Raw genomic sequence first — 19,195 nt, forward strand, 5'->3', positions numbered from 1 at the left:
GGGGGAGGGGAACATAATGAGCATAGATTTGGTCTCTGGGTGAGAACAGAGGTGTTTTGTACATTGGCGGCATCGCTGAAAACTCCTTCCTGTCCGGGGACAAGTAGCTGCCTTGGGTCCTGGAGGGGCTGGAAATTATGATACCCTTTGAACACTTCAAGGTGTCACAGCAGTCCTGCAGAAACAATTAAGCCTGAGATGCTCCCTTGGGCTCAGGCTGAGTCATCTGAGCTGTGATCACTGGCAGAACTCGCTTCCTTCCCACACAGACTGCAGTGCGTGGACAGGGAGAGATGACTTTTGAGACTTTTTTGTGTGTGTGCTGAGGAGTGAACCCAGGGGAATTCTACCTCTGAGCTACACCCTCAACCCCCGCTCCCCCCCTTTTTTTTTTAGTTTTTTAATTTTACAATAGGGTTTCACTGAGTTGCTGAGTCTGGCCTGAAACCTGCAGTCCCCCTGTCTTGGCCTCTCAAGTACTGAGATTACATGAGCACACCACTGCCCCTGGCTCGTTTGAAATATCTTGAGTTGGAGGCTTTGTTCCACAGTTGTGCCTTTGGCTGGAATTCAAGGTGAATTTGCTACCAATTTTCTGTTTTCTGCTAGTTCTGAAGTACTGGATTACTTGTGAGTGTAAAGATTAGGGAATGCTCAAGTTTGAGTTTGGTTTAATTTGAATGTGACTTACGATTTCTAAAAGGATTATGATATCCTTTAAGATATCTGTTGGGTAGAAAAGCAGGTAAGTATTCAGGACATATGTGTGTTTATGCATGGGCTCGTGCTTCTTAGTGAAGTTTCACATTGCTCAGTTTCTTGAAGCAGGACCATTTCCTAAAACCTACACCTTGCTGGTACTGTTAATACTCCAGAATGAAGTGAAAAAAAGTCTGAATTGAGAGTTAGGAATTGTGGGTTTGGAATTTTGATTCTGCTGGTTAATACCTTTTCCTCACATATAAAACAAAGCTTGTGTCTGCCCCCAAATAAGTAGCAAGTTGGCTATACAGAGCAGATGAGATCATGGGAACACATTTGCAGCAGGTAAAGTGCTAACATTTGCAAGAACACTTTAAAAAAAAAAAAAAAAGAGGTCAGCCCATGCCTAGGGGACTCGTGATCCAGCTGGAGAGAGACGTGATCACCAGGGACCACAGGAGGCTGGTACCAAGCAGTGTGGCCAGGACTCACCTGAGCCATCAGCCTCAGTGCTGTGGGTTTCAGAGGAAGGGAGACCGTTTCACAGAAAGGGTATGTTCTTTCAGGTGTCATAGAATATAAATATTTTGTTTGCTTGACTACAGAGAACACAGTGCCATGAACTCAAGCGGGAGCAGGATCACTGTGAAGCAGGCCGTCCAGGGAGCTGTAGCAGGCAGCCAGCCAGAGGGGTGGCGCCAACTGCGGGGCAGCAGAAGTGAGCACGGGCCTGCTCTCAGGGCTAAGTCTGCGTGTTAGCTTTTCCTGGAGTAGGAGAAATTCTCAATGTTGATGCTTTGCCTTCTTCTTATGGTTAGTAGAGAGAATAGTAGTCACACAACTCAGAAGATAGCCTAGGCATTTAACTCATGGGTGGAACGCTTGCTCAGGAAACAGAACTGAAATTAGCTGACTTAGACTAGAAAGTGCCTTTTTCCTCCATCTCAAGATTGTCCTTCCACTCTCCATGCTAAGTTTTCATGTGTGTTACACACACACACACACACACACACACACACACACACACACACTTTGCACAAGCCCTCTTAGCCTCTGGTTTTGAGTGGAACCAAAGATCTGGCTGCAGCTGAACAGCTCCTCTAGACCAGCATCCTGCTCTTATTAGGAACTGAGGCTAACTTCTATTTGATGAGAAATGACCTTCTTTCAACAGACTATATTGGGCCATGGCAGAGTAGATGATGTTGGAGTAATACCCTAATCACAAAAATAAGAAGCATAAAGCTTGCCAGAATAGATTTTAATAAAAGCAACAACTGTTAAGAGGCACTGGAGAACAAGCGGTGCGGTCACTACCAGAGGGACTGCCATCCCGAGGGGAGGGAAACGCAGAAATGGGCTGTGGGTGCACTGTGGCTGTCCCCAGGCGCGCCCTCCAGCTCACAGCTCCAGTGTGGAATCCCAGCAGAAGGCAGAAGTCCTACAGGCCGAGGGGGGGACTAGGGCCTCCAAAGCATATGGTATCTGGGGGACAAAATCCCAGGAAAGAGAAACCACAAGGGAAGAAAGCGAAAACCATGCCTGCTATCTTCCTGAGGGATTGCCGCCTCCTGAGTACGCGGTAGAGGAGACCCCAAGGGCTAAGGGTGTAGCTCAGAGGGAGAAAGCCCCTCGGTTTTATCCCCAGTACTGCAAAGTGTGTATGTATGTATGTATGTATGTATGTATGTGTGTGTGTGTGTGTGTGTGAAAAGTATTTGCCACTGACAGCATAGCAGATGAGAGAGGGTTCTTAAATTGTTTAGTAAGGTATAAAATTGTCAATTTGAGATACGCAATAAATTGATGTTTACTTGAATTGTGAGGATAGTTACTAAAAAAATAGTGAAAACTAAACAAGCAACAAGTTAATGAAGAAAAACATGGGATAATAATAAAAGTTTTATTATTTCTCCTTGAAAAAGGAAAAATAAAGGGACCAAAAAATAGGTGAAACAAACAGGAAAAAAAAAATAGAATGTCCATACCATTCAACTCAGACATATCAGTAATTATACTGAGTGTAAATGAGCTGTATAATTAGAAGCCAGTGATTTTTGGATAAGATAAAATATAATCCAATTTTATGCTTTTTACAAGAGAAAGCTCTGAGGGTACAAATCTGAAAGTAAAATTTTGGGAAGTTTACATGTGAATGTGTGGATATACACACGGGGACTCTTCTCAAGTACCCCATCTGGGTAGTAGCTTTAGGAGTATGTATTGATGTAAAAATTCATTGGGCGTTCCTGTAATCCCAGTACTTGAGAGACTGAGACAAGAGCATTGCAAGTCCAAGGGTAGCCTTGGCAACATAGTGAGGCTCTTGGGAACCTGGCAAGACCCTATTCCAAAACAAAAAATAAAGGGGGAGGGGGCTGGGACTATATCTTGGAGATAGAATGTTTCTGGGTTCAATCCCCAGTATCAGAAAAAAAAAAATAACTGAGTTGTACACTTAAGACTTGTACAGTTTACTATGTGTGTATCGAAAATAAAGCCGATGGACTCGCTCTGATAAAGCTCGTTGACATTTTCCTGTACACAGGGCTCCTCTTGTATCTAAGTTGAATCCAGTGTGCATTTCATCGCTGATACTCTCTTCCTACTGTGCTTCAAATCACACCTCTGAGGAAGTTGGCTTGGACAGAGGGATCCTTTGCCCTAGGGACCCTATCTTTGGGAATAAAGGAGTTACCTAGGCCCAGAGTTGAGTGTGAAGAGCCTCTAGTGACCCCCATCTCCTGACTTGCTCACTTATAACAGTGCTGTTTTCTTTATAGGCACGGTGGTTCTGGGAAGCGTACTTCCAGTCAATTAAAGCCATTGCCCTGGCCACCCTGCAGATTATCAACGACCGGATCTATCCCTATGCAGCCATCTCCTATGAAGACTGGAACGACCCTCCCGCTGTGGTGAGTGCTCAAGCCACGTGACAGTCAGGGCGGAGGAAGGAAAATGTGCCGCAGTTGTAAAGGCGTCTTACGTTCCAGCCTTCTAAGACGAGAGGCTGCCTTTGATACTTGGGACCTGATAAAGGCAGCGTAATTTTGCAGTGCTGGCAGAAGTAAGAAATACAGAAGCAGCAGCTTTCAGTTTGTTTTCACTGTGCTCAGGAGGACAGTCTGTTTATTTATGGCCAAGATAAGTGGGCAGGCATGGGCCTTGCTGCAAATTCAAGACCTCCCGATGACTTTTGCAGTTGCGGTGCTAAGAACTCTTGAAAGAGTTCTGTAAGCAACTTAATAATAAGCTTATATTTTGAGGGCCTCCGCTCTGCCAGGGGAGTTGCTAAGTGCCTTACATGTGTTGTTTCAATGAACTTTTCAACACCCAGTGAGGAAATTAGTAAGCTAGAGTGACGGAGAGGCCTTGTAGGTGGCTCTCGTCAGTTGCTGGACACCAGCGGAGGCAGAAGAGAGAGGACGTGGTCGGGGCTGCCCCTTGCGTGCAGGCCTTGGGAGGGTCTGGCCTTGGCTCCCAGCCACTCCCTTCTCACTGAGAAGGCCTGACATCTGGGGCTGGCATTATGGCTTCCATCCTGCTCTGAAGCGTGCCTAGAGCCCAGCGTGCAGACCTCAAGCTTTCACATCAGCAGCTGGACATGGCTCCATCTTCATCCGAGCCAGCCATCTCCTTCGGGGCAGCCTTCCCTGTCACCACGTCTGCCTTCTCCCCAGTGCTGCTGCCGCCTCCTCTTGATCCTCGTGTAGGACCTTCCTTTACGACCGTTTACTTCCCGGCCCCTCCCTCCCTTCCTTCTTTCATCCCTGAGGCACGGATAGTGCAGGAAGAGAAGGCAGCTCCTGTCCTCCAGGAAACTGCACTGTTTGGGAAAAGTCCATCGCAGAGCGGTGTCCAGAGGGCCCCGGAACACGGGGCAGCATCACTCCTTTCTGCTGCCTCAGTCATTCTGAGTACTTGAATATTTGCTCAGCCAGGCATGGTGGCGCACGCTTGTCATCCCAGCATTTGGGAGGCTGAGACAGGAGGATCGCGGTTCGCAGCCAGCCTTAGCTACTTAGTGAGGCCTTCCCCAACTTAGTGAGACCCTGTTTCAAAATAAAGAATAAAAAATAGGGCTGGGAGTGTAGCTTGGAGGTAGAATGCCCCTGGGTGGTTCCACCTCCAGTACTGCAGGGGAAAAAAAAAAAAAAAAAAAAAATATATATATATATATATATATATATATTTGCTTATCTACTTATTTGTTTTGTTTTGGTGGTACAGGGGTTCCTGGAAACCCTTCTACTTCTGGGCTACACTCCCAGACCTATTTTATATATATTTTCATTTCAAAACAGGGTTTCTTAAGCCAGCACGGCTGGCTTCAAACCTGAGCGATCCTCCTGCCTCTGCCTCCCAAGCGCGGGGATTACAAGCGTGCACCACCACACCCGGCATCATCTACTTATTTGAAGGATGACCCTTCATCTGTGTTTTTGAAGTAAAGGCTGATACCTTTGTCAGGTTCCCCCAAAGAACCCTCTTTGTGTTCTGATTGGTGTCTCGATGAATTTTCAGATTGCTTTAGGCAGGTATCAGTGAGCAAAGCAGAGAAGGATCCATGAACATCCCACTGGATCTTGCTGCCTGGAAGAATTATCTTTCTAGTAGAATTTGAAAGTTTTCTTATTATAGGTTCTTCATAAGTTTTAATGTTTTTTTTCTTAAATGAGAAATTTTTTCTTAATTTTTTATCTTATGCTATGATGAAGTAATACTTTCTGACATAGTTTCTACATAGTTACCACTTGTGTAAAGACACATTTTGGGTTTTATATATTAATTTTGTAACTACTGTCTTACTGAATCCTATAGTTTCCATTTTTAGGACATTCTCTTACATTTTTAAAATAAGCTTTTTTATAACTTAATTTTGCTTTTTTCAATATTGAACTTTTTTCCTTTAATTGCATTGCTGTATGTACATCTAAAACAGTTCTAAATGATGATCCAGTCAGAGAACAGGCAAAGGGTTTCCTCCAGAAGGAGCCACAAGCTCAGAGGCACAGACAAGGGAGCATGCGGTGTAGGAACTCTGCGGAGATCCATGTGGCAGGTGGAGGGAATCCGCGAGGGAGAGAGGGGATGGGGCCTGCAGAGGCCCAGTCGCAGAACGCCTGGTGTCTTACCCGAGCTACTGCGTGTCAGCTGCGGGTGCTAGGAAGTCACAGCAGCATCTGAAACAGGGAGTGTGTGGCAAAACTGCATTGGGGCTCAACTTGTGTGTGATACCAGTGCGGAGCATACATTATGTAGAGCATGGGGACACGACTGGAACCCAGGGGTGCATTGAGAGCAGATAAACTCGAGCCATATCTGGGGGGCCCACCTATCCGTACTGTTGACTGAGGAGAAGTTTAGGAAGACAGACAGAAGCATGTTGTGTGGTCTGTCCAGAGGATTGTGGATGCACCGGGTGGCGGACAAGGGGATGCTGCTGCCTTCCCCAGCGGCTCCATCTCCTTCCCAGCCTCCTGCCGCTTCCTTCCCGAGCGCCCATCCTTTCCTTCTCGGTGCCGTTGTGGCTGTTGGTCCTCCCTGGCCTGGCTCTCTTCACTGTCAACCCACGTGTCTCCACTTACACACGTTCTGCAGGCCGCTTGCTTGTAGACCTCTTCCTCACGCGGTCTTCCTCGCTCCAAACAGGACGCTAGCATCTCCTCCTGGTAACTCTTAGAGCCTGTTATCTATTTTTATTCTCTGGCACTTAACATATATAAAAGGATAACTTTGAATAAAGCCTTAAGCTTCTTAAAGCCATTTCTGATTGATCTAGGTATTCCTCGTAATAACTCTGACAGTGTAATCCAGACAGGAGGCCCTTGATATAGAGGGAGATGGGGATCCAGACTTGAGCTACACTTGCTCACGTACCAGTGTGGCATCCATTATTTTATTTGCCCCTCACTCTGCTGGGAAGGTAGTAAAAGTGATAGATTGTTTCTCATCTATAAAGTGGTCATAATGAGACTCTAGTGCCTCATGATGATCTAAGGTCATATAATCGGCAAGTTGCATAAGGAAGTGAGAAGCCAGGACTCTGCCTGCACCTTAGGGTGCATTGCCCTTGGAGTTCTGTGGGAGCCATTGAGCCTCCTCTGGGCTGAGACATTACACATTTTCCCATCATAGGGTGCAACATTGAGACAAAGAACATCCCATGTGTTCCTCTGCAGGAGACCTCAGGTGCCACAACCATAACCCAAAAGAAAGTGTGGAAATATCAGGACTTCATCTTATACTTTTATCTGAAGCTCCAAGAGAAGTGTAATGAGAATAAATGGTTGGAATTTTAGTTCTTTTTTATAAGAATATAGACTAAGAGAAAATGTGAAATTTTGCAGTTTTGAAATAGATAGTTTTAGTTTAGGACAAAATGGTTAACCCGCATGCTGGGAATTAGCTCAGTGGTAGAACGCTTGCTTGGCATGTAAGGTGCCATCCCCAGTATCCCCCCACACCCCCAAAAAAGAAAGTGCTGAGCTCTCAACTTAGGAAAGAACATAAACATAAAAAACATAATCTAAATCTACAACTAGGAAATGCATCCTGTGTTTTCTCTTGAACTCTTTCTTAAATTGTCCCTTTTAGGGTACTTTGGTTTGTATCGTGTTTCTAAGAGCTCAGGTGATGAGAGCCCTGATGTGAAGCAGAGTGCTTACATTTCTGCATCTTCAGTGAAAGCAACCGACAGGAGGCTGAGTAGTGATGACTTAGAGTTAACTTTCCCCTCTCTTAGAAATAGTTTGCCAACTCTAGCTGAGATTACTTAGAGCACAGCCTGCAGGGGAGCCTCCCCTAGATTCCACTGAATTTACAGTGTCAGGAACTGGAGTGGGAGTAGGTGTGGATCGTGGTCAATAAATCAGAGGGTGGTCAGGGCCTCTTGGAGCTGTGCTGCCTGGGCCTCCAGCCTGCTGCGAGCCTGCTTGCACTGGGGAGCAAGACCTGAGAGTTAGATGCAGCTACCTCACTTGAGTATCAAGATGGCCTTGGTGTGCTGGTGGCAAGACAGTGAGGGTGCCTTGCAGGAGACTCATGGCCCCTGAAGCTCTGCAGTTCTTACCTATAAAGCGAGGCCAGTTATATGAGCCACGTTGTGCCACACCCACAGGACAGAAAAGTTTGCCACGGTAGTTCTTGGACATAGCTTGGAAGTCATAGATCTGCCTATTTTAAAGAGAAGCCCTTGGTTTTGAATGTGCCCTTGAGAAGGAATTTCTCACCAGGTTAAGGTTTTTGTTTTTGTTTTTGTTTTTGTGGTACCGGGGTTCCTGGAAACCCTTCTGCTGCCAGGCTACACTTTCAGACCTATTTTATATTTTTATTTGGAAACAGGGTCTCTTAAGCCAGGGAGGCTGGCTTTGAACCTGCGCGATCCTCCTGTCTCCGCCTCCCAAGCACGGGAATTACAAGCGTGCGCCACCATGCCTGGCCAGGTTAAGGTTCTTATGAGGAGAAGGATGCATGGTTTTTTTTTTTTTTTTTTTTTGTGTGTGTGTGTGTGTGTGTGTGGTACTGGGGGTGGAACCCAGGGGCTTTTCTACCTCCGGGCTATACTCCCAGACCTATTTTATATTTTATTTTACTTTATATTTTATTTGGAAACGGGGTCTCACTAAGGAGCTGAGGCCGGCTTCGAACCTGTGCAATCATCCTGTCTCAGCCTCCCAAGCGCGGGGATTATAAGCATGCTCCACCACGCCTGGCAGGATGCATGTTTTTATTATTAACTTCCTTCCTCATGTCTAGCCAGTGTTTATTTTTTGCCTTTTGTTTCTCTGTCTTTTTATCTCCCTGCCTTTATACCTGTCAGCAAAGCTTCCCCATCTCCCTAAATACTCCATTCCAGCTTTACTTCTGAGGTGCCATTTCTGACCTTGTGTCTTGGCAGGCCTTCGCCCCTACATCTGGGGATAGCTGAGATAGCTGGGCCTCTCCCAGGCCCCTCCTCCCTCTTTCTTTGGGTCTCTGCCAGATGTGAGCAGATGCAGGAGGACAGAGACCAAGACAAATGAGCATTAAATTGGAAATTTGTGGATTTCTGGCATATGCCACCAAAACCATATCCATGGCAATTTTTTGTAGAATTAAATATAATATAGTCTTAAAATTATGTAGAGTGGAACATTTCCCCATGCTATTTGACTGCAAGGTGATTTTTTTTTTTTTTTTTTTTTGGTGGTAATGGGGTTCCTGGAAACCCTTCTACCTCCGGGCTACACTCCTAGACCTATTTTTATATTTTTATTTGGAAACAGGGTCTCTTAAGCCAGCGAGGCTGGCTTCGAACCTGCACGATCCTCCTGTCTCCCCCTCCCAAGCACAGGGATTACAAGTGTGCGCCACCACGCTTGGCAACTACAATATGATTTTATAGCCCATCTTATAAATGTCAATTTTTATAACTCATATTATCAATTTTCTTTACTCTATTGATAGAATCTTGGGGTTTCTTTCAACTTTGCCATTATAGATAACATTAGTAAAGATACTCCCAATTTTTCTTTTCTGCATTTACCATATCAGACTTTATACATAAAGGGTAGATCCCATGGATCTCTATAGCCATTGATTAAAAACTGATGAGAAATTTGGGGAAGTGACTTAAAATGAATTCTTTTACCCAGCATAAGAATGAGCTTGTTTCAATTAAATCCATCTAGAGTGATGACTTAGTTATAATCAAAGCCTCAGATAAGGATTGCATATTTAAACAGACTTCCTAAAAGCCTCATTGTAGGTCCAGTTTTTGGAGACACAAAGGGTGAGGGAATGGCCAGGTTAGGATATTTCATGAGAGCACTTGATTGGCAGGCATCCTCCATGAGGATGGAGTCAGGGCTGTGGGCATGAGAGCTGGCTAGGAGGCAGTGGCTTTTGAACTTTCTATGTGTCAGAGTCTCCTGAAAGGCTTGTTACCATACAGAGCCCTGCCATTCCACCCTGAGATTCAGATTGGTGAGGTCCAGGGTTGGAGCCTAGAATTTGCATTCTGGTAGGTTCCCAAGTCTTATTGAAGCTGGCTAATCTGGAAACCATATTTTGATGTGGATTTGATTTATTGTCTCTGTCCTGATCTACTGACTAGAGAAGGCCGGCATGCACACGCACGCTCCCTCTTGCATGTGCGCTCCTCCTCTTTCTCTCTCCCAGTCTCTCCCCCCACCCTGCCCCTGCCCCCATCCAGTTCCACTTCTTGACCTCTAGGGCTTAGATTAGGTCCAGGCTGCCTGCGCTTAGAGGTCCAAGCAACGGCCCTCACTTTCGATGGTTGTGGTTGTACACACAGCTGAAAATATCAGTCAGCTGTAAACACTAACAAGCAATAAATCACTCTGCAGGCTGAGGAAGTGCCGGATCAGATGTATGAAGCAGAACTCTTCCGTTGAAAAGATACCAGGTTAACAGTCTGTTTAACTCAGCTTGGTGCCCTTTAACTTCCAGGTTGTGGAATGCGTCTCTGGAATTTGAGCGCCTACCCTGCCCCCCAGGAGACCTTCTTGGCTTATTCTCAGACCTTTCTTCCTCCTGCTGCTTAGATATGATAAAACTATGTATGGAATTTAGAGATCTTTGCTTGAGTTTTGGGTAAGTGTAAGCTTTTTGAAGTCACTATTGTTAGAGGTATCTCATTTGAGGGATCACATTTGCACAAGTTATCTGGTATACGACCCTTTACTCCTGTGAAAAGAAGTTGGGTCTGTAAATGGAGATCTTGACAGAGTCTAGTCAGATAGAAAATGGAGAAGCCTAGGACAGAAGCCAGGTTTGAATGGGGAGGATATGTAAGGAAAATGAAAGGACGCCTTGGGGAGGTTGCTCAGCTGATGATGTCATCAGATCCTCTGCATATCCTGCCTTTTCCAGCCCCTGGAGAGGCTAGTTCATGTGCCCATGCAGCCGGGATCTGCAGGCAACCCAGTGGCGATGCCAGTGGGCATGCATTGTTTCCTCAGATGCAGTCCCACCGCCATCGCTTGCTTACTTGTGGTCCACTTTTATGGCTCCAGCTTTCGTGAATCAAAACCCGACTGCTTCCCTACATCACACAGCTTGTGGAGAAGCAGAGAGTACAGTAATTGTTCAGAGTATGTGGGAGCTTGATTTAGCAGCAGATTCATTTAGAACATACTGTTTGGCAGAGTCGGCCTTCTTGCACCAGCTATCACCTGTGAGCACACCACGTTCCCTTTCCTGTTGTTTCAGGGGCCATTGAAAGTCTCTCTTGAGCTCTGCTTAAGCAATCTTGTAGCACAAGTTAGCAGGAAAGTGCGGTGGTTGAGTGTGATAACCTCGGGGTGTCACTGGCGGGAGTCCAAGGAAGTCCTGGAGAGTGGCAGCTCAGCTCAGAAAGATGGGTCTTTGGTGAGTGCCGTGGGAGAGACTTTCAGCAAGCATCAGGTACTGAGGCACAGAAATTTCCTCAGGATAGCAAGGAATGCACATTCAAGGGAGAGTGAGACGTGGTTTTGGAGTTTGGGGCTCCTCTTATAAAGTGGGTGGTGGGCATGGGAAGGATGTGGGGACAATAGCAGTCCGGTGATCATGAGATGGTTTGTGGTGGTCTGCCAGATCTCAGGATTTTTAGGTTGACAGCTCCGTTATCTGATCCGTAGATAACACTGGGAAAGTGCCTCTATTGTAGGTTTTTTCCTCCCTTTACTAGGCCTATTCTATCTATACATGCATGTACTAGTGGGCTGATTTATAGTGCACAGGGCAGTTTTTATAAATGGGTTGATTTCCGGTAACTTTAAGATTGCGAGTGAGATTTGTCGATTTCCCAGAGATCTGGAGGTGACAGGAACATTTTAAGCTTGGAACTTTCAGATCCAAGCTGTAGTTTCTTTTTCCTTCTTTGTATTTCCTTTCTACTTATTCCTTTTTCTTTCTTCTATTCTACCTTAATGATAAAGAATTTATTTCCATCTTTAATAGTCTATCCTTTTTACATGTCTCACAATTAATTACTATTGGAGTTGCCCCAGGGCAACTGCTCTTAACTCTTTTACTTTTCCTCTAATATTTATCTTCCTATTTCCCCACAAAATGCTTTTAGTACAACTTCTCAATTTCTTACTCACAGACATGTTTTCACTTCCTCTGAGCCCGCACTTTTTCTCCCGATTTCTCCCATTTGCCTACACATCTCTCCTCTCCCATCTTACCAATAGGACCATGTCATCATTTTTCATTAAGGCAATATTTATTGTATGTATTATTAGAACTTGATAAATATTGTTTTCAATTGAACCAAGTTCTAAGTAATAATTAAGTTTCCTTTTTTAACTCCAGATCAAAAATATATTTTACTATAATTATTAATGCATAATCATTATATAAATCAGTGGATTTCACTGTGCCATTTCCGTATATGCTTTGATGATATTAATCCTCCTTCTACCCCCTCTGGTCTTCCTCTGTTCCCTTCTCCAGATCCCCTTCTGCTTCCTTCTCTTTTTCACTTTCAGGTCCATCCTCTCCCCCAACCCCCTTCCCTGCCCAGTTCTACATATGAGAGAAAACATGTGCGATTTTCTGTGCCTGGTCTATTTCACTTAAGAAGATGACTGTCAGTTCTCTGCATTTTCCCACAAATGACACAATTTCATTCTTTTTTTGGCTAAATAATACTGTGTGTACATGTATGTGTATATGTGTGTGTGTCTATATATACATACATACATATATCTTTTTTGTCTATTCATTGGTCGATGGGCACCTAGGCCGATTCTGCATCTTGGCTGTTGTGAATAGTGCCTCAGTAAGCATGGTTATACACATATCTCTTTTGTATGCTGTCTTAATTTTCTTCAGATAAATACCCAGCAGTGATGTAGCTGGATCTTATGGTATTTCAATGTTTACTCTTTTGAGGAACTGCTATACTATTTTCCGTGGAGGCTGGTGGGCATGTAAAACACAAACAGTAATATAAGGGACCCAGTAATTTACATGCCCACCAACAGTACATAAGGGTTCCTTCTTCTCTCGCCAGCATTTATTGTTTTTTTTTTTTCTTTTGATAGTGATTCTGACTCGGTGATGTGGTATCTTGATATAGTTTCAATTTTCATTTCTGTGATGGCTAGGGATAATAAACATTTTTTATGTACTCATTAGCCATTCGTATTTATTCTTTAGAGAAGTGTCTGTCCAGGCCATTTATTCATTTTTTTACTGGATTACTTGTACTTTTGTTAGAGTTTTTTAGTTCTTTATATATTCTAGATACTAATCCACAGGAAGTTGAATAGCTGGCAAAGATTTTCTCCCATTCTGTAATCATCTCCTCATGCCTGCTTGTTTCCTTTGCTGTGAAGCAGTTTCTAAGTTTTATATAAACCCATTTGTCAGTTCTTGCTTCTGTTTCCTGAGCTATTGGTCCTGTTGGAAAGTGTTGCCTGTACCAATATCTCCAAGTTTTCCCCCTGTGTTTTCTTCTAGTAGTTTCAAATATTCAAGTTTTATATTAAAGACTTTGGTCTGTTTTGAGTTGATTTTTGTATAAGGTGAGACATATAATGGTCTAGTTTCAGTCTTCTACATATGACTATTCCGTTTCTTCTGCGCCATTTGTTAAAGAGGCGTCTTTTCTCCAGTGTATGTTTTTGGCACCTTTGTCGAGAGTCAGTTGGCTGTAGATGCAGAGTTTTATTTCTGGGTTAAGTTTCCTTTCTTGTACAACTTTTTATTTTTGAGGGAGTTAATAGTTGCCTTTTTCCCTTTTCAATAATCTTTCATCACTAATTGATAGTGGCTAAGCACAAGAAGACTCGAGGTTCCTCCTTTCCCTTGCGGTCTTTCCTTCCCTCCTTCTCTGCCACTCTGTCCTTCCATCTGGAGTGCTCTCTTCTTAGCCTCTAGATCTCCTGCTCCAATCCAGACTGATCACTCTCTTGGCCTTTTGCTTTGGTACTCATCCTGATTCTCAATTTACCATGATCCTAGGAATTTTTTTTTTTCTCTTGGCTTTGATGGATTCCTCGTTTACATCTTTTTTGGTTTATTTTTTCCTGTAGTTTTCCAAGGAAGGGACTATGTGAGATAAAGTTTCTGTATTTAGTCTATTTCACATTTGATTAGTAGTTGAGGCTAGTGTAGAATTCTGGTTGAGTTAGATTTTATTCAGTTTTGAAAATGTTGCCCTGTTGTCTTTTAAGCTTACCTTTCTAATCTCAAGAGGTGAAATGTTTTTCTAAGCCTGATCTTTTATGTGACTATTTTTTTCTTCAGGAAAATTCTATGTTCTAAATTTTATAATGAAATGCCTTGGGATAAGTGATTATTGTTAACAGTACTGATTTGACCCGTGTGTGTGTGTGTGTGTGTGTGTGTGTGTGTGTGTGTGTGTGTTATAACCCAGGGGCTTTTCTACCTCTTCCTCTGGGCAAGAGTCCCAAACCTTTTTTTTTTTTTTTTTTTTTGTGCGCCACCATGTCCGGCGCCAAACCTATTTTTTATACTTTATTTGGAAACAGGTGTTAGTGAGTTGCTGAGAGCCTCACTAAGTAGCTGAGTCTGGCTTTGTGATCCTCCTGTCTCAGCCTCTCAAGCACTGGGATTATAAGCATGTGCCACCATGCCCAGCAATTTGACCCTTTTTAAACTGGAAATTCATGGCGCACGCTTGTAATCCCCACACTTGGGAGGCGGAGACAGGAGGATCACGCAGGTTCAAAGCCAGCCTTGCTGGCTTAAGAAACCCTGTTTCCATATATATATATATATATATATATCTGGGAGTATAGCCTGGAGGTAGAAGGGTTTCCAGGAACCCCAGTACCACCACCAAAAAAAAAAAAAAAAAAAAATAGGTTTGGGAGTATTGCCCGGAGGTAGAAAAGCCCCTGGGTTGCAGCACACACACACACACACACACACACACACACAGAGTCTTTGCCTTTATGGGTTCATTCTTCTTCATTCCCAAGAGACCCTGTTTCCAAATAAAAAATTTTAAAAATAGGTACTGGGAGTGTAGCCCGGAGGTAGAAGGGTTTCCAGGAACCCCAGTACCACAAAAAAAAAAAAAGAAAGAAAAAGAAAAAGAAAAGGAAATTCATGTCTTTCAAACCCAAGAAATTTTCTTGTTTTGTTTCACTTCTTTGATCATTTTCTTTCTCTGTTTTATCTCTGTGGAACTTCTGTTACCTACATGATAAATCTGCTGGATTGGTCCTTGTTTTTCTTATCTTACTATCTATCTCTTGATATTATTTTAAATTTCTCAGCTCTTTCCATAATTTTATCTTTTAACCCTTATTAAAATTTTGTTCACTTTTAATATTTGAAATGTTTGTCGACTTTTAATGTTTGAACATTTTTTAACATTTCCAATTAATGTTTTTGTAGCTTCTCATTCTTGTTTTAAGGATATAGTATTTTCTCTTTCCAAAGCTATTAATGATGGTTTTATTTTTCTTCAGCTCCTGTATTATTTCTTTTTAATTCCTTTTTCAGTTTTTTTATTTGCAATCTTTTGTACTGGAAGCTATCTTCAAATACCTGGTGGCTCCCGCTAGTGAGAGCGAGGCACCAAGAGCCCATTGGAAGCACGATGTGTAGAGAAGCCAAGTAATGGGCCAATGAGCTCATTGTTAGAAGGATGGGGACCCAGCGGTTTGCCCATGCTTTATTTCTCCTGGATTAGTTTACTGATCCACAGAATTATCTTTCTGCCCTTGTGGGATGAGGATGGAATGGGTAAGTTAGAAGTTGCCCACAGATGCTTCTTCTCATCCCAATTTCCACCCCAAGTTCAAGGTCAGCGAGAGAAATGAGTTGTGTTGTTTCTGGTACTAGGGAGTGGTGCTTCCTGCCCGCCCATCACAGGCCTTCAGGAGTCCTGGCCCTGCGTGCCAGTCTTGCTCACTCCCTCACTTCTGGGGCCCAGAAGCAAGTCTCCTCTTCTAGCACGGCCACGGAAAGCATTGCCCTGCTCCCAGCCTGGCAACCCCCCTGCCCTCCAGCCTGGCATGGGCCCACCGGCCCCCGTGCATGCGTCCAGGTCTCATTTGCAGATTCCCCTCCTTCTTTGGCCCCTGGGGACTTATTTCCTGTGCCCGCTACTGTATACTTTAAATAATTTTTGTCATATTTCATCCTACATATTCTATTTTTAGCCTACATTCTATTGAGAGGGAGATTTTGAGAAGGAAGACTCCATCTGTTTTACTCCCAAAATTTTGTTGAATGCTAATTCTTATTTTTCTCCTTGACTTCTCTTTGCCTTTATGGGTTCATTCTTCTTCATTCCCAAGAGTTCCTGTTTACCACGCCCGTGGAGCCAGTGGGCGACCAGTACACCTTTTGACTCCTGGGCCAGAGATGATCCCCTCTCTCAGACTGTCAGAGTGTTTCAGGCGTGAGTTAGTCAAGTGAAGCAGAAAATTTGTTTTACCTCTCATTTGAAGTCATGGTTTAAGTCATCATTACGCTTCTCAGAAACTTTGTTTTTAAATTATAAATCAGCCTTGTTTTCTGCATCAAATAAGTCACTAGTTTTTTTTTTTATTGAGACATTTCTCTCAGATGTGTTCAGTATACTTATGAAGTAACAGATTCAGGGTAATGATTGCCTGATTAAAGACCATGTTTTAAAAATAATCCAAATCTTTTGCTCTGTCAAACAGCCGAACCATTAATTTTAATATATCAAATTGTAAACCAATAAAATCAATGATATGGTATCTTTGCCAATATCTTAAGCAATCGTGCCATAGATATATTTAGTGAAATTTATTACTTGCAGACCGATATAACTCATGAATTATTAAAAGGACCAACATATGGAACTCTCTCATTCCAAATTCTTTTAATATGGCTTCTGTTGAGCCATTTAACTGGCTCCTGTCCATCCCACTGATGGAGACCACTGCCAGATGAGGGGTCTTATAAATGACTGGCTTCCTTTCCAAGCAAGAAGAGGATGAAATGTCAACTTTTTCCTCTACTACCTGAAAAGCAATCAGCGGCCACCCTCCCTGCTCTTCTTGACAGCAGTTTGGCATTATAAAAGAAGGGGGGGCATTTAGCCAAATGTAAATTTCAGTGCTATAGAAAGAAAAAAATTGAAGTAGCTAAAATTCAGATAATAGCAGGAATTTTCAAGAGGCAGTCAGTAAGGTTTAACCTGGGAGTAAGCTGACTGCAGCCCAGGCGTTTCTGACTGGCAGGTTTTAGGCCCTTCTTTCCTTGTGATGATCTGAGTGACTCGGGGTTATTTACTGACTCTCCCTGTGCAACAGTTTGTTCCTGTGGGTTAGGGATGATAATAACTCCTCCAGAAGAAGACGGTAACAATTTATAGCTGCTGGCTAAGGTGGTGTCAAGGCCATTGAAAAGGAAGCTTTGGGCTCAAACCTGAGTTCAGAAGCATGCATTCATTGTGCCCTGTGCGGATTTCTATCTCTTTGAAATTTGTCACCCTTAACTGTAAAATGGAAATAATCCTTATTTCACAAGACTATTATGAAAAAATAGGTATTTATAGGGAAGAATTTGGGGGTACTATGAAAAGTGAGGTGTTAGTAATGATGAGGTGTTAGTAATGATAACGTTGCCTTTGGTGTCTCTGGGAGACTAGCTCCAGAGCCCCTGTGGGTACTAAACCCACCGATGTTCAGGTCTCATGTGTAAAATGGCACATACACTTTAAAGTCATCTCTGGATTACTACTAATACCCAACCCGTTGTAAATGTATAGAAATAGTTGTTATGGTGTATTGTTTGGGGACTAATGGCAAGCAAATGTACATGTTCAGGACAGACACAACTTTAAAAAAAAACATATTTTTAGGCCACAGCTGGTTGGAATCTTTGGATGCAGAACCTACAGATATAGAGTTGGCTCTATAATGCTTTGTTGCATAAAAACATAAATCTATAATTGGCTGGAACTCTGAAGAGGAAAGTTGAAGTTTCCAGGAAGGCATTCTTTGTACCCATATAAGCTCTCTTTTATATTATCTGTTGTCTAATCCTTACAACCCCAACAATAGCATTCTGTAAGCTCCATTTTTTGGGGGGGAAGGTGGTACCAGAGATTGAACTCAGGGGCATTCTATCTCTGAGTTACACCCCCAGCACTTTTGATTTTGATTTTGAAACAGTTTCTCACTAAGTTGCTAAAGTTTTTGCCAAGTTGCTGAGTCTGGCCTTGAACCTATGATCCTCCTGTTTCAGCCTCCCAACTACTGGGATTACAGATGTGCGCCACAGTGCCCAATTTGTGGGCTTCATTCTAACAGAAGGAAGTGAAACATATTTAAGATCCACCTCCCTTTCCTTTTTAAAATGAGGAAATGGAGCCCTCTAGAAGTCTGATATAGAAATTATCTGCCCATTGCTAATATATTGCCAGATTTGTGTGTGTGTGTGGTACTGGGAGTGAAACACTGGGTCTTTTCTACCTCCAGGCTATTCTCCCAGACCTGTTATTTTATTTTATTTTATTTTATTTTATTTTATTTGGAAACAGAGTCTCACTGAGTTGCTGAGAGCCTCACTAAGTAGCTGAGGCTGGCTTCAAACCTGTGTAATCCTCCTATCTCAGCCTCCCAAGTGCTGGGATTACAAGTGTGTGCCACCACGCCCGGCTACATTGCCAGATTTTTATAGTAATTATTTTTGTCTTCCACAGGAATGTGGTCTCCAAATTAAATAGTGAACACAGTGGCACATAATTAGATTGAGTATCACTTCTGCCTTTGATCAAGACAGAGTAAATAGAGAAAGCCCTCTGCCATGGCTTTATGATGGGTTCAGTATGCTCAGTGACCTTCCCAGCTTACCAGCTAAATCACCAAGTGCTGCCCTATAAAGCAAGCCTGTTGCTGAGCTGGCACGGAGATGAGCTGCGTGTTGAACCCAGAATGAAGTGGGACTTGCTATTCTGGGAGTGATTGAGAGCCACCCAGCTTTTGTGGTTGAGATCTTTGCAGAGCTGTGTGATCTGAAGCTTCGATCACTCCTTGAAACGGGATGAAGAGCAGGATTTGTGGCCTGTGGACCCCCAGGTTGGGAAGTCTCACAAGAACTTTCTGGACAAAGCCAGGACACGACACAGTTGAGTGAAAGTGTGAAGAAGTGCCCCGGCCTAGAGAACTGTAGTCACGCGCCACTCACACAGGTCATGGTCGGTCAGGGTTCATGCCACGGGTGTGGACCACGTAAGCCTCGGGAGGGAGTTTGGGGAACGTAGCCTCAAGAGGCAAGGAACAGGCAGAAGCAGACACAGACCTTGTCTTGAGGAATTTAACCTTCTGTTCAGGTCTCAAATCATTCTTCCAAGCTAAGTGTCTAGGGAAAACAAGTCGCTCATAGTCAAAACCCACAAAACTGTAAAGAATAAGGCAGCATCCTGAGTGAGAACCAGCAGAAGCAGACCTATTAGGCTTCTAACCACTAGGTTAGATCATTGGAACAATGACACTGTTCAGAATGTAGCCCAGGAGACAAAGAGGTGGAAATCCGATGAGGC

At 43.5% G+C, this 19,195-nt stretch overlaps 1 protein-coding gene across 1 annotated transcript in view; it reads left to right on the forward strand.

Moving 5' to 3' along the window:
- Nucleotides 1-19,195, forward strand: part of EXT2 (exostosin glycosyltransferase 2) — a gene marked incomplete at both ends in the record, with an annotated part of 126,732 nt that overhangs the window by 54,317 nt on the left and 53,220 nt on the right. The window contains one exon of the mRNA XM_080706825.1: nucleotides 3,486-3,617. Within this exon, the coding sequence (XP_080562951.1) occupies nucleotides 3,486-3,617 (132 nt within the window). The remainder of the gene's footprint in view (nucleotides 1-3,485; nucleotides 3,618-19,195) is intronic.

This window comes from Muscardinus avellanarius (genome assembly GCF_963383645.1).
Source record: "Muscardinus avellanarius genome assembly, chromosome: 1".
Taxonomy (NCBI): domain Eukaryota; kingdom Metazoa; phylum Chordata; class Mammalia; order Rodentia; family Gliridae; genus Muscardinus; species Muscardinus avellanarius.